This window comes from Prionailurus bengalensis, chromosome B3 (assembly GCF_016509475.1).
Source record: "Prionailurus bengalensis isolate Pbe53 chromosome B3, Fcat_Pben_1.1_paternal_pri, whole genome shotgun sequence".
In the NCBI taxonomy this organism is placed as follows: Eukaryota; Metazoa; Chordata; class Mammalia; order Carnivora; family Felidae; genus Prionailurus; species Prionailurus bengalensis.
The window spans coordinates 71783960-71809085 of NC_057355.1; the positions used below are offsets into that span (position 1 = coordinate 71783960).

At 46.9% G+C, this 25126-nt stretch overlaps 1 protein-coding gene across 13 annotated transcripts in view; it reads right to left on the reverse strand.

The window, feature by feature from the left end:
- The window catches only part of TEP1 (telomerase associated protein 1), a 45257-nt gene that overhangs the window by 17173 nt on the left and 2958 nt on the right, over positions 1–25126 (reverse strand). For all 13 annotated transcript variants that reach the window (XR_006293041.1, XM_043554177.1, XM_043554174.1 and 10 more), the window contains exons 2-32: positions 23927–24514; positions 22419–22601; positions 21975–22109; positions 21079–21240; positions 20523–20684; positions 19668–19742; positions 18186–18307; positions 17819–17976; positions 14182–14291; positions 13416–13506; positions 12998–13184; positions 8992–9160; positions 8248–8406; positions 7991–8068; positions 7091–7221; positions 6718–6777; positions 5661–5819; positions 4812–4988; positions 4462–4582; positions 3753–3877; positions 3377–3490; positions 3154–3271; positions 2800–2994; positions 2505–2680; positions 2262–2418; positions 1969–2148; positions 1427–1519; positions 1000–1132; positions 693–843; positions 312–445; positions 20–108 (exon numbers count right to left, since the gene is read on the reverse strand). Coding sequence is in view for 12 of the 13 variants with exons in the window: in XM_043554177.1 (XP_043410112.1) it covers positions 20–108; positions 312–445; positions 693–843; positions 1000–1132; positions 1427–1519; positions 1969–2148; positions 2262–2418; positions 2505–2680; positions 2800–2994; positions 3154–3271; positions 3377–3490; positions 3753–3877; positions 4462–4582; positions 4812–4988; positions 5661–5819; positions 6718–6777; positions 7091–7221; positions 7991–8068; positions 8248–8406; positions 8992–9160; positions 12998–13184; positions 13416–13506; positions 14182–14291; positions 17819–17976; positions 18186–18307; positions 19668–19742; positions 20523–20684; positions 21079–21240; positions 21975–22109; positions 22419–22601; positions 23927–24490 (4668 nt within the window). In the remaining variant the exon portion in view is untranslated. The remainder of the gene's footprint in view (positions 1–19; positions 109–311; positions 446–692; positions 844–999; positions 1133–1426; positions 1520–1968; positions 2149–2261; positions 2419–2504; positions 2681–2799; positions 2995–3153; positions 3272–3376; positions 3491–3752; positions 3878–4461; positions 4583–4811; positions 4989–5660; positions 5820–6717; positions 6778–7090; positions 7222–7990; positions 8069–8247; positions 8407–8991; positions 9161–12997; positions 13185–13415; positions 13507–14181; positions 14292–17818; positions 17977–18185; positions 18308–19667; positions 19743–20522; positions 20685–21078; positions 21241–21974; positions 22110–22418; positions 22602–23926; positions 24515–25126) is intronic.

The window sequence follows — 25126 nt, forward strand, 5'->3', positions numbered from 1 at the left end:
ATGGGATCTTGAAACTAACCAGGTGGTGAGGCAAGTCTCCCAGAGCCTCAGGAAGGCAACTTCGGAAGATGCCCGAGGCATCGGGGTCACATGTCTTCCAGAGCTGAGCTGCAGGTGTGGATCACAGAACAGACGTTGAGATGGGCTCAGCCCTAAAGCATCTCCAAAGATTGTATTCCATAGGCTACCGCAAAAGCCATTCGATCACTGGGGTGGCAGGTGAGGGGCCAGCTGATGGGGAGCACCAGCAGGTGGCCTCCGGGTATAGGCCCCACACTCAGTGCCCCGGGGTCACTTTGGGCTCCAATCACCTGCAATGAGGGTGTGTGCTGTCTTCTCCAGCCCTGGTCTCTTCCCGTATCGACATCTGGCTGCTGTCCTCAGGGGCCCAGCAGGGAGGCAGAGCCGGGCACCGGTGCGCTCCAGGGGGCCCTCCCCTAGCAAACTGTCCTCATGTGAGGGAAACAGAGCAGGAGATGAGGGGAGGGGGCCTGTCAGTGAGTACCTGGCACAGCTGTGGACTCCCGTTCCCAACCCGTATAGTGGTAACTTGAGTGGCAACCTATTCAGGGCCTGTGTGTCAGGGCCTATACTGGGGGAAGGGTGGAATGAAGAAAGGACCACATGGGGTTCTGGCTCAAAGATGTGAAGGCACAGGAGGTTGGTGGGAGCTCAGCTGGGGGCAGCTGTACCTGCGCAGACTCTGGACGAGGTAGGCGAATGGGCCCATGGGGAAGGGGTCCCCGCTGTTACCAGCAGCCACTGCTTCTTCCCAGCTCTTGGTTCCCCTGGGAAGCATCCGCCATGCACTCAGCACTCCGTACAGCTGGTCCACAGTGAGACCTGCAAACCCCAGCTCTCTGAAGCCCTCACCAAACCACACAGCATACCCATCCCATGACACCTGGCTCCTCCTCACACTGCTCACGGAGACCCCAACTGAACCAAGGTCATCCAACCCCTGAACTCTCGGTCTCCCAGCCCATCCCAACCACTGACCACTGCGTGTGGCCTCAAGGGTGGCCAAAGCTTGGGGAAGGACATCAGGGCCATGCTCTTGCTCCAGGGTGCCCAGGATGTGCTGCAGCAGCAGGGGGACAGTGGCCGGCAGGGTCCGGAGTCTGTCAGACACCTGGGAGAGGACGGAGACCGGGCTTCAGCCAGTGAGGGGAGGAGAAGAGGTGGCTTTCGTTGTGGGGAGGGGAGTGGGCAGCTGGAGAAATTGTGGGAAAGGATGAGAAAAGGAAGAGAAACAGTGGGAGAGAAGTGAGGGTAGGGGTGAGCCGAGATGGGGAATGGTGATTACAAGATGGCACAGGACAGGGTACAAAAAGTAGAGGGATGGGGGTGGAAGAAGCTGAATGAAGAATGGGAAGTGGATTAGGACTTAGAAAATAAGTGGTGAGGGTTTACATCCTCAACCAACCTGCTCATAGAATGTGTAGAGCCTCAGGTGATCTGTGACCAAGCGCAGGTAGAGTGGCAGGGATGATCCCCGCTTCACCAGCAGCAGCCGCATCTGACAAGATGAAGGGGACTCAGTGTGGGGAGCAGAGAGCCTGCCGCAGCCAGTCCTCAACCCCCCTGAGCTCCACCCCGAGCACCCAGCCCACTGCAGGGCAGTTCCTCCTCTGAGAGTCCCCAGCAGTGACCTGATGGCATCACCTCACAGCCATCCCTTTGCTACACTGCTCTGCCAGCCAGCCCTACTTTCTGGAAAGCCCCTGTGGTTCAGCCCACCCCACCCAAGAATCACAGCCTTACTCCTCCCCTCACTGGGATGGACCCTGGGAGGCCATTCTCTAGGGGAAAAAGGCTGGCTGGTGTTATAAGGAATCCCAGTTATCTTATTAACAGCATCCCCTGGCACAGAGTTCCTGCAGAAACAAAGCAGTAGGGCCGCACGGGGCAGCTGGCAGCCTCAGCATCCTGGGGCCTCACACACTCCAGCCCTGGCCCACATCCAACCTGGTTGTTAAAAGGTGACTCCTCCAGCCGCTTCCCATACAGGGCCAGCTCCTCTCTCACCAGCCGGGCCCGGGCAGATAGTTCCAGAGGCCCCAGGGCCACCACATGGGCACCTTGGCTCTGCTCCAGGGTCTCCCCCAGGCCGGCGTCAGTAGACACGCTCAGTACCAAGTTCACCCGCTGTGATATTTGGGCATAAAGAGAAGAAGGTAGAAGGAAAAAGAAGAGGAGAAGGCTGGAGAGCCCCCTGTCCCCACTACTGCATCCCACCCCCACCTCCTTCTCACACTCACCGGAGGAAGTGTCTTTGGGATCCAGTCTGAGACCAGCTGCCCATGCTGACCCACCAACCTGTCAGCCCCATCGATGATCAACACCAGGGTTTGGCCACTTTTCAGGGACTGAGCACACTTGGGCAGCAGTTCCTGCTGGAGCTCCCATACCAGGCCCCTGTAAGGACCAGGATCAGTGAGAGAGAGAGATACAGGGTGGCATCATGTGGAATCAACAAGGCTGGACTAATGGGGGATACATACCGGTAGGTGGTGGCGAGGGCACCTGGCTTTTGCAGTTGGCTATGCAGATAGGCACAGAGGCGTCTGAGCAGGGTGAGAGCAAGACCCTGGTCAGGGCGGGCCCCTGAAAAGTGGAAGAAGACTAAGGGGGCCACCTTGGCCACATCAGGAGCCTGCAGTGCTGACACAAGGGATGCCTGCATGGACAGCAAAGAGAAAACATGGTCACATTGTTACATGCACAACTCCCTGTGCCCTGCTTCCTTAGCCCACATGGCCCTCACTTCCTCCTGCCCGGGGCTCTGAGACTATGTACCAGGAAGGCCGTCTTGCCCTGTCCCGACTGCCCGGTCACCAGGCTCAGCCTCCCTCGGTGCAGCGTTAGCTGCTTCACTGTGTCCTGAAGAAGGTGCAGTCGGGCAGGACTTGATGGATTCTGCAGCTGCTGGAAGGTGGCCTGGACCAAGTCATCATCTGGGATGGACACTGGCTGTTCCAGCTGGGCCCCAGGCTGAGGACACATGGGACAGTGACTGATAATGTTTCCATGCCCCTCAGGAACCCCAGACCTGAAAACTCACAGAGCCCCCACCAAATTACTTCCCATCCAGGACTACCCAGACCACCCTACCTTCTCTCCACTACCCTGGCCATGGGCGCCCCTGCTGACCTGTAGGTAAAGCTTCTGGATCATATTCCACACATCCTGCAGGACCAACTTTCCAAACTCTTCCAGCCCTCCAGCATAGGGCCGGCCGGCTGCCACACCCCCCCATTCACAGGGGTATCTACAGGTGAACCATGCACAAGCAGAGTCAGAGTGGGCCTGGCCCCCCTCCATATATTCCTCCATGCAGGGGCTCTCTACCCACCCCACCCCCACCCCAGCTCACCTACGACAGGTAATCCCTTGCTGTCTGCTCAGGTAGCTCTTCAGTTCTGAGATTCGATGTGCGGCCTCTTCAGACTCAGAAGTAAAGTCAGATTTCCATGCATCTGGGACAGAGCTGACCACCAAAGATACCCCAAAAGTGAGGCTACACTCAGACCCCAGCCTCTCTTCAGCCCCAACCATCAGACCTGGCTGTGGTTCCCTAAAACTCCGCAAGCAGAGATCACCTGGCTTCAGTGGCAAGGCTTATTTGGTGCTACAAGGCAAGCTTTCTGAGCCTTGTACTCTCTTCTAGCTCCCCCTCCTGTACTCTGAATGCTATGGAGAGAGAAGATCTGGCCCCTGAGTCTGCGAGGTCCAGAGGCAACAGCAGGTACCTGAGGAAGCCAGAATCCCGGAAGTAGATGAGAGCTTGTGCAGAGGGCTGCTGGCGAAGGCCCCGATTCAGGAACTGCATCACCTCCATCTCTGTCACAGAGCGACCTGGAGGGTACTGCTGGGCCTGCAGGGAGAGGGCAGAGAACAGGCTGGTTCAGTCCCAGGTCACACTGACCCCTCCCTTGAGACCTGCCAAGACCCTAGGGTTCCTGCATCTCAGCAATATTCCTCCCTCCCTCCAGACACAAGCCAACAAAACACAGCTCGTAGCTAACATGTGCTGAATGCCTGTCACATGTTGAGCATTTTTAAAAATAGATTTCTAATCCTCATAGTAACCCTACAGTATAGACTCCACTGTTCCTCTTTAATACATGGGGAAGTTGAGGCCAGGTTAGGATAAGCCGTTTCCCACAAAGTCACACAATCTATAAATGATAGAAGGGAGATCAGAACCCAGATCCGTCTGACAGCAAACCCTAAACAGACCTACCCTCTTACCTCTTGCATCCCTTGGCCAACTGGGAGGTACTTCTCAAAGGAATTCCCTCATCTATGACTTGGCCGCTTGCAGAACCTTCTGCCTGGGTTTCACCTTCAAGTCTCAGATCTAGTCCCAAGGTTCCTGACACACTGTGGCTTCTCTCCACACTTGCCCCAACCTTTGTTTCCTCCCCAGACCCCACTCCAACCCCCAACCTGCCTTACCCAGCGGAAGTGAGGATGGTCAGGGAGGTTGTAGTTGGGGGGAACGTAGCCATAGCGGGAGCCCAGAATCCCCACAAACAGCTGCGAGTTCTCCACCTCCCCAAGGCACACTTCCAGTTGTCTGCAGACATGGTTATGGAGGCATCGGATCAGAGAATACAGGTATAAATAGGAAGATAGGGCCCTGGCTCAAAACTGAGCCAAGTAAAGGCAGACTGCTCTTGTTAGCATCCAAATAGCAGCCCCTGCCCTAGGCCCTCAGCCTCCCTTGTAGCCTCAACCCTACCCACCTCAGTTCTACCACTCAAGCCCCTCATCTCTGTCCCAGCTCTTCTCTGTGGCCCCCTCACCTGTTCCTCCGGGTCTCCTCCTCAGTGACGCCCCAGCGCAGGTCAATGGCATGAAGGCTGATGTGGTGAGGGGCCGCTCGGGCCTGCAACGCTGGCAGCACAGACCTCAGCAGCAGGTCCCGCTCCCCGTGCATGTCCCGGAAAGTGGAGGAAATGAAAAGCCTGATGCTGCGCCATCTGGGGGTAAGCAGAGGCTTGGGCTCACTCTAGCAATCAGCCCCACAACCCAATTCCACAGATGTGGCTGAGCACATCCTTCAGCACAAGCCAGTACAAGTAAGGTATGACAGATGCCAGGGGGAGGTCCAGCAGGCCTCCAGAGAATAACCTGCTTATAGCCTCTCCTGCAGAGCCCTGGAACTTAAACCCTACTTGCCATTTCTCACATATCCCTCTTTGTCAGCTAATTATTATGCACTTACTATTTGCCCATGCTGTGAGGTAAGCACCATCATTATTTCCATTTTACTAATAAAAAACTAAAGTTTTTAAGAAATTAAAAACAACTAGCCCAAGATTCAAGCTACTACTTGGCAAAGCTGTGATGAGAAAGCCAGAGCCTATTCTCCTAAGCCCTCTGCCTGAGCCCTGGCTGTATGTCCACGGTGCATGCTGCCTGCTGCCTGATGCCCACCTCACATCTGACCCCCTGCCCAGGTAGAGAAAGTAGTATGCTCACTATCTGACAACTTCCTCCGTCAGGGAAATCCCTACCTGGGAAAGAGATGAGTTCTACTTAGTGAGTAGAACAAACAGCATCTCCACAGCCAGAACTGCAGCCACCAGAATTTCTGCAGGTTTTGACCACAGTGTCTCCCAATTCACAAAGGCATAGAAACATAGACTAACCCATGCTGGGAAATCAGAGCCAAGGGGCTTAGAGTGACCTCTTCCAGTGGCCGGAGAGACAGGTCCCCAGTCTTTCCTGGGGGTGGTGGAATCTTGAATATTTTGTCCATTTGGCCCACGTGCTCTAGAAGACAGGAGACTCCACGCTCTGCAATGAACCTGACATAAATATAACAAAATAAGTAAGAGTGAATACCAGAGTCAGAATCAGGCAGGTCTTCCAAGGGGGCAGGGGACAAAGATATAGAGAGCTAGGTCACCCAGTTAACTGGAGCCCCTTAAGAAGACAACCACAAGCAGTGAATGTAGACTTAAAATACACTGGGGTGCAGAACTACAGGGATGAAGGAACAGAGAAGACACCCAGGTCTAGCATGGTCATCATGGGCTTTCTGTTGGGCCAGGGGTAGTTAGGCTGGCAAAGGTTAAGATTAAAGATTAAAGACTAAGGCCATCCCATTCAGAGCTTGATCAGCTTTGTATCAGCTGTGAAAGCTCTCTGGAGGAGGAATGGGCCTGAGGCTTCCTACTAGCAGCTGGGGGGCGATGGAGGCATACAAAGGAAAAGGTAGGTGAGAGAAAACAAGTAAATGAGAAGGCTAAGCATGGAGACAGAGTTAAAAGATTTTGTAAATTTGGCATCTATAAATAAATTTAGCATGAGATTTACTCTGGATCAAGAATGGAACTGAGGCGGCAAAGAATAGAAATGATGTGACCAACTCTTGCGTTGTTCCCTTAAAAGAGAACAGTGCAACCTCCCCTGTCCCCTTCTCCTCTTTCCTACTAGGTGTAATGCAAAAATGATGACTGGGGCTGGAGCAGCAGTCTTGAACCGTGAGATGAAAGCAGAGTATTTGAGGATGGTGGAACAGTAAGATAGAAGGTGTCTGGGTCCCTGTAACATTCTGCTGCTGCTACATCTGGACAGCGGCAAAAGAGGAATAAACTTCTATCTTGCTTAAAAACAGAAGTAAGTGGAGTAGAAGCCACAGGCAATCTCGGAAAGATGTGCTAACAAAGCCCCCAACCCCTTGTGCGTCCATTCTGTACTCACTTCAGGATCCCGTCATTGCAGCCTGAGAGTGTCACGTCATTGGGATTTGAATCTGATAATCTGGGAAAGAAAGAAGCAACCATCAGAAACAGTGCCAGGAACACAGAGTCCCTGCGCTCTAGGATGGACACCCCACCTCTGCATGTTTAATTAGGGTCATGTGCTAGGTTGGGGCTGGGATGGACCCCTACAAAGGGGTATGGAGCTAGGCTAAAGACTTCAGAGAAGGTTCTAGTATTTGAAGTGCAATCAAGGTAGGAGGCAGAGATGGAAGGCACCTGGTGAGTGGGAATGCCCCAAGCTTCAGTGGGGGCAGAGAGGAAATATGGAAACCTATCTTTTGGCACTGGACAAGGAGTTTGAGCGTCCTTACATGTCACATGTCCTACTTAGGGGAACACAAACAAAGAGGCACTTGGAATTCACATGCTGCCAGAAACGCTGTTTGGCCTCATTTATCAGTTTCTCATACATATCATTGCCGAAGAGGATGACCCTGTCCACCTGTAAGATGAAAAGGGAGGAGCTGAGAACAGGGAGCACAGGGACAGAAGAGATGCTAATAAGCTTAGGACATTAAGAGAAGAGATCTCTGGGGCTGAGGGGATTAGGAGAACTCTGAAGGGAATGGAAATTGCCTCTCATGAGAGCCCTTAGGATGGGGGAGCCACTACACCCTGACATGGAGGGGCAGGAAAGTGGGGGAGGGGCAGTGGTGTGCTGTAGCTGGCTCACTCAGGCTCACAAGAGCTAACTGTTACATTTTTAGGAATTTTGTGATCCAGTTGTTAAATACTGCCACTGCTAAACATTGAAGAGTATAAACTTGTAATTAAATAAATTATATTAGAAACAAAGGTAATAAATACTTGAAACTCATCATTTCCTAGTAATTTTACTACATTTTACCATTATCTAGATCTTATTTACATACTCAATCTACGTTGTAGAAATACCATATAATGGTGTGCTACTGAGCATCTCTTCTCACCTCTGTTCACTGATATCATGCTGGCAGCTTGAAATCAGCCATGATTGGAGTAATTTACACCTTAGAAATTAGCAAATGCTATTAACCAAGATTCATTTTTTTCCAGAGCACTGGTTGTTAAACAATTACCAGCACGCCACACGGCAGAGGGCTGCAGCCAGCAGGAAGTGGGTGTGGGTACTGCCCCTCATTTGAAAGATGACCTTTGAGAAATTACACACATCAGTTGTGGAGGGAAGGGTGAAGGCGGGGAGGGTTTCTCAGGGACTGGGGACTACTCACAGGGACCCTTTGGGCAGCCAGAGACAACAGGTACTTCCCAAAAGTGTGCAGGGACCATTCATCCTGTCCATCTGGCTCCTGAAGGAAAGAGTCTCATGTTCCTTATTTGCATGGGAGACAATCGGTAAGCAACAAACACCAAATACTGCTTGGGAATCTTCAGCACTGTATATATCCAAGCCTTTCCTGATTTTCCAGCCTGTGTCCAGGGCTGTGACCATTCATGCATTTTTGCATGGTGGGGGCAGGTGTCTGACCTGGACTTGAGCCTGGAGTATGCCGGCCGTCTTCAGGATACCTTCTTCTGCCTTAACTGTGATAGTCTTCACAGTGCCTCCTCCGCACAGTAAGAGATCCACGTGCTCCGCCCGTGCAATTACCATCCCAATCAGCAGCAGCACATAGTTTAGGTGGGGCTGATTGGACAAACATCAGGGTGAAATAAGGATCTCCTATTTTTTTAAGTAGGCTCCATGCGCAACATGGGGCTTGAACTCACCACCCTGAGATCGAAAGTCACATGCTCTACTGACTGAGCTGGCCAAGCACCCTGGCTCCCCTATTTTGAAACCCACCCTTGCCCATCCAGCCCTGAAGGCCAAACGCCTCCATTAGTTGGGGGAAAAGGACAAAATCTCTAGTTAGGAAGGGACAGCTTCAGCAGCTTTCAGGAAGAGCTGGCCAGGGTGGAGAAGGGCCAGCAATCCTGCCCAAATTCAACACTGGGATATAGGATGTAAAAATGAAACATACTTCAGTGACAGAAATTTAGAGAGAATTAAGCACCAGCCAAATGTGAAATATAAGTATTGTAATCCATGAACAGGCTAGAGACCACATTCTAGGAACTGTCCTTAGGAACCAAGGTCTGATACCAAGAAGCAAATGTTTGCCATTTATTTCAGTTCTGAGTGCTTCCTTGGGAGAACCACGTCTGGGAACAGGATAGTTCTCGGGATCCCCAGCATCCTACCAACCCCCCACCTTTTAATTTTTTTTACCCCTTCTGGGTTGCGCTTGGGACAGAACTGGTCTGCACCGCCATCTGTCAGATAGACCAAGATGGTGCGGCCCGGCAGCGGGGGCACGTTGTGTTTCACGGAGAGGTTCACAGCTGTCTCTAGGGCCTGACGATACCGAACCAGCATCTCACCATCATATTTCCACTGTCTGCAGGCAGAAAAGACACAGAAGGGCTCAGGGGCTTCTCTACTTGCCATTTCGAGACAGACGGGAAGATGAGAACTTGCCACCCCAGAATGAAGTGTTCACACCACTTCCGCAGCCTGCCTCCATTGCCAGTAGAGAAGACTGGGACAGATGTTCCCTTGCCGCCATCCTATAGGACTCTTCTAACCCAGTCTCATGGCTGGAGAGGAGAAGTCATCTGCTGATCCACTCTCTGAAATCGTTTGCCACACTTCCCATATCAATCCATATTTACTTCATAAGGCAAGATTTAACTTACTTTTAAATTGTATTTTAAAGAATATTAACTCCTTATTCCAAAAACTGGAAATTTTTTTTTTAATTAATTTTTTTTTCTTAACATTTATTTATCATTGAGAGACAAAGCATGAGCATGGGAGGGGCAGAGAGAGGAGGAGACACAGAATCCGAAGCAGGCTCCAGGCTCTGAGCTGTCAGCACAGAGCCCGACGTGGGGCTCAAACCCACAAACCGCGAGATCATGACCTGAGCTGAAGTCGGACACTCAACCAACTGAGCCAACCAGGCGCCCCCGAAAACTGGCAATTAAAGGGGACAAAAAAAAAGAACATTTGTCCCACGTTTCTACTAGAATCTTTACTTCAGGGTAACTAAACAGCTTTAGTTGACAAGGCAAGTTCTTTTTAGAATTCCAGCTAATGAATACGGGAATGGAGAAAACTCCCATTCTAGAACTGTTAATGAAACAATTGGTTCAGGAAGAGATCACCAATGGATGAACTATTAACTTCCAGTGAAGAGATCAGGCTATAACCATTTAAACACATGGGTCAATCTTAGTTAACATCACACTGAGTAGGACCACAGATCTTTGGCGACTCATGATCCTTTATCCTATGAGGAGGTTAAAAAAAAAAAAAAAAACGTCTGCTGGTCTCACTCATAGCATACAAAGGATCTCCTATGAAATATTCTTGCAAGGAAAAAAAAAGTGAAATCTGAATCTGTACAAGCCTTTAGAGTTAATGCCCTCAGTACATGAAACAGAAACAAGTTAGAAGACACCATGAGGAAGTTGACAAATCCAGAATGTGGGACATTCTGCAGAGCCCTTGAACCCAGTGTCTGTAGCAAGTCAATGGTATGAAGACAAAGAAAAGATTAAAAGAAATATGAGAGACTTAATAATCAAATATAATGTGTATGCCTTATTTGGATTCTGATTTGAATAAAATTGTAAAATCATACTTTTGAGATAATTGGGAAATTTGAATATGGACTAGATAATAAATGATAATACCAAGGAATTATTTTCAGTTCTATTAGGTATATTAATGACATTTTAGTTACATGAGACAATATCTGTTTTAATTTCTTTTTCTTAAGTACTTACTTAAGAATAAACAAATTTGGAGAAATTTTGAGAGAGAGCTAGCATGAGCAGGGGAGGGGCAGAGGGAGAGAGGAGAGAATCCCAAGCAGGCCCTGCACTCTCAGCACAGAGCCCAACTTGCGGCTCAAACTCACAAACTATGAGATCATGACCTGAGTCAAAATCAAGAAGTGTACACTCAATCAACTGAGCCACCCAGGAGCCCCAAAAATTCCTGCTTTAAAAGACACACAGGAGCAGCGCCTGGGTGGCTCAGTTGCTTAAATGTCTGACTTTGGCTCAGGTCATGATCTCACAATTTTGTGGGTTTGAGCTCCACATCAGGCTGTCCTGACAGCTCACAGCCTGGTGCCTGGTTCAGATTCTGTCTCCCTCTCTCTCTGTCCCTCCCCTACTTGTTCTGTCTCTCTCTCTTTCTCTCAAATATAAATAAACGAAAAAAAATTTTTAAAGAGACACACATGAAATATGAAAGGATGAAATAAAATGTATCATATTATTCAGCATTTGTTCTTAAGAACATCTTCCCCCAAAAAAGAAGGGACCAAAAGAACTACAGTAAAATCTAGATAATCACTGAATATGGCTAATAGTTTTATGAGAGTCCATTATACTATTCTCATTATTTGTGTTTAAAATTTTTTCATAATAATGTTTTTAATCTAGAAAATTCAATAGTCTCTACCAGTATTATCCAACAGAATTAAATTACAATTAATGGAATGAAATGAAATAAAAATTACACATGTAATTAAAAATTTTTAGTAGCCACATTAAAAAAGTAAAAATAGGAGAAATTAACTTAATATGACATTTGATTTAACATAATGTTAAAATATTTTCACCTTAACACATAATTAACACAAAAGTTACGAAAGAGATATTTTACATCCTTTTTCACACTGTCCTCAAAATCCAGCACATCTCAGGCCCAATTAGCCACATGTGGCTAGTGGCCACTATATTGGCCAGCAAAGGCACGTTGTTTGGACTGGATGCCAAGCTTGATTCTTTTTTCTTTTTTTTAAACGTTTATTTATTTTTGAGACAGAGAAAGACAGAGCATGAACGGGGGAGGGTCAGAGAGAGAGGGAGACACAGAATCTGAATCAGGCTCCAGGCTCTGAGCTATCAGCACAGAGCCCGATGCAGGGCTCGAACTCACGGACCGCGAGATCATGACCTGAGCCGAAGTCAGATGCTTAACCAACTGAGCCACCCAGGCATCTCACAAGCTTGATTCTTAAATGGCCCTGTGTTCAGCCACTGATTCACTGATTCAGGAGATAATCAGGCCACTGAGTGGCCAGGAACCTCCTAGTAGGTTAGATGAGCCCTGAGTTTGTCTTGAATGAAAATGAATGAAGATACTACTGAAGCATCTAAAGCATAGAGTGCTGGGACTTCATCAAACTTACAGAACAGGGTTTATGTCTGAGTTTGAGCCTGCTTGATGTTAACTATCTTTATATATATGTAGAGACTATATATCTATATATATAAAAATGAGAAAGTAAATGAGTCAGAAAATAAAGACAGAGAAAGAGAAAGAAACAAAAAGAACAAACAGATATCTTGGAGAAGAAAAAGAAACTGAACCAGAGCAGAAGCAGAGGACACTAGCATACACTAAGAGAAGGGAAATGTTACACAGATTCACAGAACCCACAGAAACCAATAAAACAATCACATAATAAATAGGAGGCCCAGGGGTGCCTGGGTGGCTCAGTCAGTTGAGCATCCATCTTTGGCTCAGGTCATGATCACACAGTACCTGGGTTCAAGCCCCACATCAGGCTCTCTGCTGTCAGCATAGAGCCTGCTTGGGTTCCTCTCTTTCTCCCTCTTTCTCTGCCCCTCCCCCAACTCAAAAATAAAAAATAAACATTAAAAATAAAATAAAATAAAATAAATTGGAGGCCCAGGGGCGCCTGGGTGGCTCAGTCGGTTAAGAATCCGACTTCAGCTCGCGTCATGATCTCACAGTCTGTGAGTTCAAGTCCTGCGTTGGGCTCTGTGCTGACAGCTCAGAGCCTGGAGCCTGCTTCAGATTCTGTGTCTCCCTCTCTCTCTGCCCCTCCCCTGCTCATGCTCTGTCTCTCTCTGTCTCAAAAATAACTAAAAACATTTTTAAAAAATTTTAAAAATAAATAAAATAAAATAAATTGGACGCCCACAGTTTTGTTTTTCATGATCTCACCACAGGACAATGTTAAAGACAAGGTTTGCTATGCAAGAGACAATTGGAACCAGGCAAGTCTGAGCCACTGGGACAAGTATGTCTTACAGAATAAAATTTGGGGTTGTCAGATGACTCCGAAGCCCTGTAAGGGTGCCTCTTGTTGCCCACCCTTTGCTCCCAGATAGCACATGCACATATGCACATTTGTGTACGTGCACGCGCGCGCGCGCACACACACACACACACACACACACACACACACCTGGCCTTTTGTATTTTCAGCTTTTCCCGCTTAAGCTGCTCATATATCACAGGTATCATCATTGTTGTCCGAAGTTCCCGACGACTTGGGTTGCGAGGATACCTCCGATAGGTCCAATTCTTGTTCTTTCTCGCATTTCTAATCATTATCGAATGTACCAGTTTTGTGTTGGAAGGAAGTGGCAATGCTGTGTGAAGACAGGTAAGCATCTGAGTCAAGCAGCTTCTAGTCCCCCCTCTTGCCCTCCCACCAATACCGGTCCTGAGACTGGACCCTTGGACTGGCAAGTGTCTGACCTCTGCCCACCCTACACTCTGAGACTAGAAAGCAAGAGGCTGACACATACGAAGGCTCCTGTTTCACCTACTCTCAGACATGAGAAACAAACAGGATTCAGAAGAAGACAGATAATAAATACCTTTATTTCTGAGCTGAGTCTCAAGGTTATTGATGGAATCATGGGCATTAAGGAATCTGAATGGAAACTGCCGACTGTGGATCACCGATTTCTGGAAAGCAAAGGAGGGGTCATCACATTGGGCTCTGTGCTGACAGCTCAGAGCCTGGAGTCTGCTTCAGATTGTGTGCCCTCCCCCCGCCCTGCCCCCGCTCACGCTCTGTCTCGCTCTGTCTCTAAAAATAAATAAATGTGAAAACAAAACAAAACAAACAAAAAAACAAAGGAGGGGTCATGAGCAAAGTATCAGGGAGTATGGGGTGGGGAGGTAACCAGGGGCCTTAGGAGCCAGGAATCTGAGATAACTACTCTATTAGACTTGTGGGCAAGTAAGGAAGTATAAAATGGATATTACGGAAGAGATACAGAGAAAGCTGGAGAAGAATAAAGAAAAAAGAAAGTTGTCAAGTGAGAAAATGAGAAGAGGTAAAGAAAAATGGAGAAGTAACAGAAGGAGCCTTGTTTCTTTTCTATCAGACGCCCTCTGAAGTCAGTTACATCACAAAAGTGCTTCTTTCTTCTTGGTAAATCAGTGATCCCAGAAAATAAAAAGGAAAAGTTTTTATACTTGAATCTCTGGGGGTTGTCTCCCTACATCTGTCCTACATCTGTCTTCCCATGTATATAGCTCATGTGGAATTAGCTTGATGGCCATGACCTTCCCCAGCCACAAGGAAGATGTGGCAGCATCTCCACACCCACTAATCCTCCTGAGCCTCACACATACCTCATGCTGGAGTTTCTGGAGCACAAGCTCATGGTGGCGGGCACTGATTCCAACCCGCAGCAGGTTGCACAGATTCCGAAGCATGGCCATGAAGGGTAGCTTCCCATTCTCTGTGGAGGGTCAGCACAGGGTGAGGAAAGCAAACAAAGGACGAGTAAGAGAGCTCACAGACCAGAGCAAGAAGTCATGTAGAAAATTCAGGATGGAGAGAGTGAGGTACTATAACATGTGATCTATCCTACTCAAAATGTTTTAGAGGTCTGGAAAGATAAAAACAGGATTGGCCTGAAGTGTGGAGCAAGATTTATACAATACTGTTTATGGAATGTCTGTTTGAATAAACAACGTCTATTATTACTTTGTCTGCTGGCTCCAGCCCTGAGATTGGACTTAACTGGCAAAACATATTCTTTAATCTAGAGTAATGATTTCCAAGGGCGCCTGGGTGACTCAGTCGGTTGAGCATCCATCTTCAGCTCAGGTCATGATCTCACAGTTCGTGAGTTCAACTCCGAGTGGGGCTCTGTGCTGACAGCTCAGATCCTGGAGCCTGTTTCAGACTCTGTGTCTCCCTCTCTCTCTCTGCCCCTCCCCTACTCGCACGCGCGTGCACGCGCTCTCTCAAAAATAAACAAACATTAAAAAAAAAAATTTGTTAATGATTTCTAAATAGTATAGATGGTGAAATGTGAAATTTCCTAGTGTAAGTTTGTTTATTAATAAATACATATGTACTGCAATCAGTAGTTAATATTTCTAGGCACAATACACACCTAAGGTAAGGTTCACCTTCAATTATAGTGAATGTAAATTCATATTTCAAATAATCTTCCTGCTTATTTCTAAGTTCTCTGGCAAACTTCTTGTGAAATATGACTAAACAGTCATTGTTTTTCATTTAAATGCAGGTGAAAAAGATTTGCACTGAAGCAGAATTTCGCCCCATCCCTTTCTTATCATCTGTTTGTTTTATAATACTAGTATCATCTTCAAGTCATAGTTTCTTAACAATAATCTTTTTAAGGCTTATGTATATTCTATTTTATTTTAGTTTTGATGTTTATTTTTGAGAGAGATAGAGTGCAAGTAGGGGAGGGATGGAGAAAGAGGGGGACAGAGGAACCGAAGCCAGCTCTGCAGTGACAGCAGTGAGCCCTCATATGGGGCCTGAATTCACATGAGATCATGACCTGAGCCAAAGTCAGATACTCAACTGACCGAGCCACCCACATGCCCCAAAGCTTATGTCAATTTTAGATAGTTAGTTTGGTTAAGGCTGAATAATAATTCTAAATCCACTTACAATTCAAGGATAAATACTGACAAGTCATTATGCAGAAACCAAAAAAGAGTGAGGGGATTTCATGGATGCACATTGTGAAACCCCTACTCTTCCTCAATAAACTTGAACTCTCATATGGGACATGTGCCATAGAACACATGGACTGAGTGATGATAGGGGTTTGATCCATATGGTAAATAGTGGGAAAATTCTTTCTTTTAGATAAGGGTAAACATAAGGAGGAGGTGTGATAGTTCTCCTGGGTACCCCCAGAGGTGTATTCAGACCACTTTAGAGACATGACCTGTCAGCCCCTGCTCCCACCCCAGGCTCTTCCAGCAGCTTTCATCAAGAGAGTGGTGGTGCCTTTTTTTAAGGTGAAGTAAGTCTCCTTTGAATTATAGGGAGAAGCTTTCAGCCTTCTCGAAGTCTTGGGGTTCTCAAGTTCATAATTCTGGTTCACAAACTGTAGAGAACAATTAGGTTGATATATACCATGTAAACTATGTGTGACAACTGGTAAACTATTACATCCTTCATCAACTCATAAAGTGTTCTTAACTATTGCTGTGTATGAAAGGCTTTCTAGATCACTTAGATAAGAAATTAAGTCAAATATCATATTTATGATACTAGAAAATAAATTGAACATTTATCCTTTACACTGAGAAATTTACCGATTGCATTCCAAAAAACTGTTAGTGAGTTATTAATGAGCCCTGTGTTCTCCAAAGAGGGGTCTGTCTATGTAATTGCATTTAATCTTATATTTTATTCTTATTCTTATAATTATTTACATTTTTTGTATTTTATTTATTTATACTTTCAGATCTGTATTTACATAATTATATTTTATGTATTTCCTAAAGTACATAATTTATTCGAACATATATCAGACTGTTTTAATTATATATACATATATTCTGGTATATTCCAAAACTTTTTGTGTAATATAAGATCAAAAAACTCTGGAGAGAGAAAGAATGAAATATGGCCCTGTGTAGCAACATGGATGGAACTGGAGAGTGTGATGCTAAGTGAAATAAGCCATACAGAGAAAGACAGATACCATATGGTTTCACTCTTATGTGGATCCTGAGAAACTTAACAGAAACCCATGGGGGAGGGGAAGGAAAAAAAAAAAAAAGAGGTTAGAGTGGGAGAGAGCCAAAGCATAAGAAACTCTTAAAAACTGAGAACAAACTGAGGGTTGATGGGGGGTGGGAGGGAGGGGAGGGTGGGTGATGGGTATTGAGGAGGGCACCTTTTGGGATGAGCACTAGGTGTTGTATGGAAACCAATTTGACAATAAATTTCATATATTGAAAAAAAAATAAATTTTGGTCAAACAGAAAAAAAAAAAAACTCTGGAGACCACCAGATTAGACTATGGGCATTAGTCTCAGCCTAGATAAATGACAGTTTTAATTTTCAGGGGCAGAGGGAGGAAGTGGAGATGACACATACCAGAATCATCTACACATCCTGGATGCCATCCTTCAGGACAGACTTCATCCTATTCCACTCAAAGTATCAAATGTTGGGGAAGAGGCTATCAGGCATGTGTGTATGCATGTGTGTATTCAATTCCCATGTGATTCTGATGGCTACACCACCACAGTGAGAGCAGGGACAGATAAACAGCTAAGCAATTTGGGCTGCCGTGAGTATAATCTGTACTTGGCAGTTCACTGAGAAACAGGTAAAAACAAATGGGGCTTCTGTAGCTCCAAAATATGAAGTCTCCAAAACTCAGCAGTTAAAAGATCTACAGCAAGATATTTTTCAACAGATAGAAGCTGACTTGAAAATTTCAAAGATGAAAGAGGAAGTAAAAAAAGACAAAATCGCATAGAAAGAGCCTTCTATAGTTAAAAATAGGCTAAAAGAGACAAACAGAAGACTGAAAGTAACTTGGGCCTCACAATTTAAAATGTTTTTTTCTTTATCAGTATGGGCCAATGACCTAAATAGTCCATGTCCTAAATATGGGTTTCTGTGGAGATTCCAATATGCCATGTGCCAGTCCTATCTTGTTTGGATGGCTTACCCATTATGATGCAAGTGAAATCAGAGAGAAGGTACCACTTTTGTCATGTGTCGGTAGAGGCTGGTGCATCACCTAGCCACATCTGGAAGAATGATCTCCCTTATGATGCCAATGCTACTAAAAGCAGGTACCCCTGGTCCACTTTGGTGCGGTCAGTGGCAAACCTCATAAATCCGATCACTTTCAGTGATGAAACCACCAGGCAAGAGAATAACTGTACCATGCCATGGAAATTAAGTCAGGGTCCAAAATGTAGAGGTATGCATGGGGAAGAGGAAGGGCATATAGGGTCAAAGTTACTCTACCAATGAGTTCCTCCCAGACAGAAGCTTTGTTTCCCCTCAAGCTCAGCTCCCGCTCCCAGGTCTCCGGCCGAGGGAGCTTCATCCGCTTCCCAGCTCTGCTAGAATCCCATGGCCCAGGGAGGCGACTTCGAGAAAACTTTTGTAGGGTGGATGGGTATCTGCAACAGAGGAAGAAAAGCTTGTCATTTCCAGGCCAGCTGAAAATAACTCAGAAAAGAAAATGTCAGTCAGTCAAAGTCACATTTACAGGCCATATCTGCCTAAACTAATGTTGCCGGAGTCAGAACTACAGGCGCTGGGACCATGGATGTTGAAAAAGCCATGGCGTTACCCAGGTGGAAGGTATGCTCAGGGTGTGTCTTCTCACCTGTAGCCCAGCAGAGCTTGGACATGCTGAGCAGGCTCCTGGATATGCAGTCGCCGTACTAACTTCTTCAGGGTGAATCTCGGCTGAATTTTCTTTGGCACTGCATTGTAGGTCTCCTCAAACTGTGGAAATATCCCTCAAGTCACACAGGGGTCATTTAATCTATGACCATAGTCACTTGCTTCAGAAATCAGAACGTCAGACCTCCTATAGCTATGAGGTCATTTCTTTCCCCAAAGTAGATCTAGGTGAAGAGTAGGAATGGGGGCAAAAATCTCCAGCAACAAGAGTTTCTGCGGAGAACACATGATAGTAGCTCTTTGGGGTCACTGTGTTTCATTTATACAAGATTGAGCTATCAGTAGTTACCGTGAAATAATTGGCTTGTGAAAAACAAGATTGGGATAAAATGAACAGAGAACATCTTATTCTTAGGAGGGAAAGGAAAAAAGCAGCTCTTATTTAAATCACTGAGACTTGGAGGAGGAGGTAAATGGAGGTATCAGCACAATGCAAGCTGTGAGGAATGAATAAACTGAAAGAACTGGCTTCCAGAATCATCTATGGTAGAAAAGCCAAGTTTGGGATGTATTAGGATAAAGAGAAAAAATCAGTTGACCAACTGAAAATGTATTCTCTTATAACACTATCATACATTTTCCTAACAATCAATTTTATTGATGATTGGTGACAGCCAACACTTATTCAGTGCCACGTACTGTTAGTATGTATGTATGTATGTATGTATGTATTTAGAGAGGGAGAAACTGCAAGCCAGGGAGAAGGTCATAGGGAAAAAGAATCCCAAGCAGGCTCCACACTCAGCACAAAGCGTGATGCGGGACTCGATCTCAAGACCCTGGGATCACAACCTGAGCAGAAATCAAGAGTTGGATGCTCAACCGACTGAGCCACCCAGGTATCCCAGAAATACTTCAAACTCAGTAACTGATTTAATCTTCACAAAACCCCAATGAAGCACCCAATGAGGTGCTATTACTATCCCCATTTTATATCTGAGAAAACTGAGGGAATAGAGGGTAAGTCATTTGGCTAACGTCACATAGCCCACAAGTGGTGGTGGTGGTGGTGGGATTGAAACCCAGGACTAAGTCCTGATTCTGTGATCTTAACCACTAAGTGCAGTGCCTTATTTGTCATTAACGCAAAAAGGTTTTGTTTGGTTTGTTTTTCAAACATCCCATGAAAGGTAGATGTTTCACACATTTTAAAGTCACTTATCCCGCTGGACATGCCACCTGTCAGTAAATACCAAGGGGGGCAAACTGAAAAATAAAAGGAGCCTTTCCCTGTGCTCTCAAAATCTGACCCTATTATCATGACCGAGAAGTGACCAGGTAGGAAATTGATATGTGCCTACAACACCATTAGTATTTCTAAACCAAATGGAATTCCATTTCAAAATATTAGTTGAGAAAAAGTTGAACATGCACATATAGAACCCCGGAACAAGGCACTCACCTTCTTCTGTTCATCTTTAAGAGGATTAAGGTACCTTGGCAAACGTTGTGTCTCAGAAAATGGGCGCCCCGTCTTCTGCAGGGACAGAAAAGCAATTTCATTTTATTATTTATTATTTATTTTTTTAATGTTTATTTGAGAGAGAGAGAGAGAGAGAGAGAGAGAGAGAGAGAGAGAGAACGCGTGCGTGCACAAGTTGGAGAGGGGCAAAGAGAGAAGGACAGAGAAAATCCCAAGCAGGCTCCATGCTTAGTGCAGATCCTGACACGGGGTTCAATCTCACTACTGTGCGCAATCATGACCTAAGCCGATATCAAGAGTCAGATGCTTAACTGACTGAGCCACCCAGGGGCCCCAATTTTTATTTATTTTTTTAATTTGAGAGAAAGAGAGTGAGTCGGGGAGGGAGGAAGAGGGAGAGAGAGAATCTCAAGTAGGCTCCACACTCAGCGTGGAGCCCAATGTGGGGCCTGATCCCATGACCCTACGATCATGACTTGAGCTGAAACCAAGTCAGATGCTCAACTGACTGAACCACCAGGTGCCCCAGAAGAAGCAATTTCAAAAAGGGAAATGGAGCTTGTCCCTAGAGAGGTTCATTCCAATAGTTCCAAAAACCCCTCTACCAAAAAGAAAGCCACTCAGGAAAGAGGTAAGCCCTGCCCTCTCTGCCCCTGAGCTCTGCTCGGCTCCTCTGCCTTTCTCTGACTCCTTTTATTTCTGGTAGTAGGGACATCCCAGATGCTCAGTGTGGGACCTCGCAGAGTCAGCATGTTCCTTCGACCCCCCCCACCCCCGCCACCTTCCAGAAAAAAGGGGCCTGGCTGTGAATGACCAGGTTGACCAGGGACTGACTGGAGGGAGGGGGCGCCGGTGGGGGCGTCTCTTGGCCCGGTGCTTCCAAAGGTTGTACTTAGCCAGCTGGTACTCATCAAACTGGGCAAATTTGTCAGTCATAGCTGCACGCAGGCAGGCAGGCAGGGGCACCAGCTTGTCCTCCTCTCCTTTAGCCAGGTCCTATCAGAGAGGGAGGAGAGGCCATCAGAAGTGAGACACAAACCAACCCTCTAAAACAGGGCAAGACCACTTCATGGGGTTAAGTGAGAGCACATAATACGAACGTGGTCCCAAGCCCCAGCTCTAAAGTGACAACTTCTATGATACTAGGCCAGTCATAAACACGAAGTCCAGAATGAGACCAATTTTTCTCAAACTGCGGTCCAGCCCTTCTCAATCATCTTCCCCCTGTTGGGCAACCCAACCCAGTCCAGGGAGAAGCTGTCCTGCCTGGGCTGTAGGGTTGAAGACAGCTAACGGAAGGTAAAACTGGCTGAGAATTTTCTATAGGGATGCAATGAGCAAAGGAGAAGGAACCAGTAAGAGCCAAAGCTCAGGAAACTGAGTGCCATACCTGGTAGAACTCAGCTACCTGGATCCAATCAGAAGGCAGCTGGACAATGGCACAGAAATATCGTCGCAGGTGAGGGCGGCAGACGGGCAAGAAGGCAGCAATGGCTAACATTTTGTTGGCCACATCCCGGACGTTCAGCTGCTGCCTAGTGTACAGACATGCCTAGGGCACAGGGTGGGGAAGGCAGGCATCTTGGCCTCTTGTCCCACAACGTCATGCCCAAAACTAACTTGTGACCCTAATCTGCCTTCATAAAACCTTTCCTGAGCCCTTTACATGGTCCAAGCCTCTGGGATTGGCATTCTACATAACCTAGACCTTACCCACCTTTGCAGCATGGCTTCTTTGGAGTCTACTGATCACCTCCCAAGTCAACCAGGCACTTAAAAGGCTTCCCACCATCAAGTTCTATGGAAATTTTACCCAGGGTTGAAACTGCTGATTAAACCTGATGTCTTCCAAAGCCTCATAGAAAAACACATTTTCCCCCCTCTCCTCTGCTTCTGAAGCATTCACTACCTATTACTCCATTTGCATTTATATAATACTTGGTAGTGTTCGGCTTCCCTAACAATATCATAAGCTCCTTAAGAGCCAGATTCAAGTTTAATTACATCTGTTAGAATGACCCTCAAGGCATAGCACTGTGTACTTAGCCTGTGTACCTACTAAACAAATGAACCCTAGTATGCTCTTTCCCAATCTCATCCTCCCCTGCTCCTCAGAGAACCCCAGGGACTAGCCCGCAGACTCACCCAAAGATCATCTTCCCTTCCCAAGTGAACTTCCTCCTTTCCACCCCTGGTACCAAGCTGGCCACCGACCCATCACACACCATGGCCACAGTTCCCACCTCCCCGCTTCCCGCTCCCATCTTCTCCCTCACAGCACAGTACCTTGAGGATGAACTCAGGCTCCAAGGGGGCAAGTTCACTACAGATTTCGAAGAGGGACACCGAGGTAGGGTCATGTGCATCTTTTATGTTTACATTTGATGCCAGCGTGGAGCACAGCAAGCTCATGAGAACCATCTGAGAATCAGGAAAGAGAGGGGAGAAAGGAAAAAAGAGGGAATGAGGACCAACTCAAGCACCCACACAGGCTAACTTAGGAAATCTAGAACAGAGAGAAACAACTCCACATTCAGGAAGATGTTTGTCCAACTGAGAGGTTTGAAAAGGGAATTAGGGAGTGAGAAATAAGAGCTGGGCAATGCCCCTCTCTTTCCCCTTCCATCTGTGGAGGGGATCTGGCTCGGCCTTTGGTCACCACCCCTCCCATGCCACCCCACACCTTCCCCTCCACCACCATCAACTTCTCCCCAGCTCTGGAACTGTTACCTTCTTTTCCTTAATGGCCTGGTCAGTGGGCTCAGAACAAGATCCAGAGTCCCCAGCAGTGAGCTTCAGGACCGGCTCCTCCACTTTCTCCTCCTCTCCCAAGCTTAGATTATAAAAAGGCATTTGAACCTCTGCCTGTTCCTTCTCTTCTGGCATTTTCTCTTCTGAAGAGGAACAATGATCCTGGGGATAGTGGCACTTGTTAATCACAGCATGCACCCACAGTCCCTCAAAGACTGATCTGAAGGCAGCTCCCAGGGACAGGAAGATTCTACATCTATCTTCTATCATCTAAACTCCTCCCCCTCTCCCTTTACTCCCCAGCACAGATCTGTCTTGGCTGAGGTAGTGACCCCTCACTGTTACACACACCATCTTTCCTGACTCAAGCTTCTGATGCTTTGGGATCTCCCCCTGCTTTCTTCTCCTTGTTGATGCCACAGCTTAGGAGCCTGGGGCCCTTCACAACATACCTCCTAGGATACTATTAAGGTATTTTGCATTCAGAAGAAAAAGGGCCAAGTCCCAGATCAATCCCCCAGCAACCTTGAGCTGCTTGACCTCGGAGCCTCAGCTTTTTCATTCCCTACCACCACCTACCTGATGACGCCATTAGATTAAATGGGATAATATATGTACGGCTCTTTGCAAATTGCAAAGCCTCAAATAAATGTAAGATGGCAACAGTAATCCTGAAAATGACCCTATGAAGTAGATTTTCATTGACCGTATTTTTTAAATAAATTAAGTAATTAATTTTTTTGAGAGAGTGCGTGCAAATGGGGGAGAAGGACAGAGGGAGAGAGTGAGAGAATCCCTAGCAGGCTCCATGCTCAGTGTGGATCTTCAGGTGGGGCTCTATCCCACGACCCCGATCTCACAACCCAAGCCAAAATCAAGTGCTGGACGCTCAACTGACTGAGCCACCCAGGAACCCCTCATTGAACGCATTTTAAAGAGGAAGAAATTAAAGCTTCAAAAAGTTAAATCTTGGCCAAAGTTGTATGGCTTGTAATTGGCAGAGATAGTATAGCCTTTGCCTCAGTCTGAATCCCAAGTCCAAACAGAAGGAATATGTGTTTATCTACCGATTCTGCCCTGTATGTTAAATGTGCTTGTATAGACGTGTACAAGTGGATGTACCTTTACACATATACATACAGGAAAGTGGACCCCGGTATAGCAGATGTGCCTCATGCCTGATGTAAAATCTCAAAAGCACTTAATTGACTGTTCCTACAATATCACTACCTCTCCTCCTGAGCAGAGGCTTTCTCAGGACTGAGCCTGTTTTGGCTCTGTTGTCTAGAATATCTGAACCAGATATGCAATAAAACTAATGATGCTGAATAACACAGCCCAAGGGTAAAGGTCACCTCAGAAAGAGGCTCTGAGGGCAGAAGGTACACAGGCACAGAGCAGCACAGAGGGAAACTGGCATCAAAATCTAGGGACTACAGCATCCAACAGACATGGGTGGATTCAACATGAGTGCCTGGAGCTATTACCAAAGCTGTTTCAGGAGATCTCTCTGTGGCAGAGATGGATTTAAAGGCCCCGGGACAGGTCAGATGGCCTAGCCCCTCAGAGAGGCACTGGGCCCTCCAGGTTGGAGGCTCAGAGGGCAGGCAGTTGCTGATGTTCAGGCTACGATCAGCTTTCACCAAATCAGCTCTCTGGAGACAGTGGAGCAAGGGGCTGGCATACACAGTACTTTTTAGAATGGGGAGTGTGGCCAGGCACTGGTTCTCCAAGGAGAGGACGTCTGGGTGGGGAGACACATGCCCATGTGGTTTCTCCATGGTCTTCAGGTCAGGAAGTGTGGCCAGGCACCGGTTTTCTAAGGAGAGGATGTCTGGGTGGGCAGACACATGCCCATGTGGTTTCTCCATGGTCTTCAGGTCAGGAAGTGTGGCCAGGCACCGGTTTTCTAAGGAGAGGATATCTGGGTGGGCAGACACATGCCCATGTGGTTTCTCCATGGGCTGCAGGTCAGGGAGTGTGGCCAGGCACCGGTTCTCCAAGGACAGAATGTCCAGGTGGGTAGACACATGTCGATGGAGTTTCTCCATAGCTGGAGCCCAACCAGTATATGCCTAGAAGGAAAGAAAGACAGGTGATGAGCTCCTAGCTGCACTGGAGTGCATCTGCACCGGGAGTATGTCTTTTCTTTTTTTTTTTTTTTTTTAATTTTTTTTTTCAACGTTTTTTATTTATATTTGGGACAGAGAGAGACAGAGCATGAACGGGGGAGGGGCAGAGAGAGAGAGAGACACAGAATCGGAAACAGGCTCCAGGCTCCGAGCCATCAGCCCAGAGCCTGACGCGGGGCTCGAACTCACGGACCGCGAGATCGTGACCTGGCTGAAGTCGGACGCTTAACTGACTGCGCCACCCAGGCGCCCCATGCACCGGAAGTATGTCTTTTCAATAGTCCTCCTGGTAATGCCAGTGATGTATAGGCAGAGAACAACCAAGGACTGGGTTCATTCTAAGGATGCATTCAGAGAATATTATACAGAGAGAATACAAGGAGTACTCTGAGTGAGAAGAGTAGGGAAAAGGTAAGGCAGTAGCTTAAGAGCAGGTAAGTTTAAAAAAAAAAATGTCTGGAGATGAAAAGGACGTGTCTTCTCATGAAAGAGCCCCTTACAGCTTGAGTGTGATCCCAGCTAAATATAGGGATCACACTCATAATCTGGACTCTA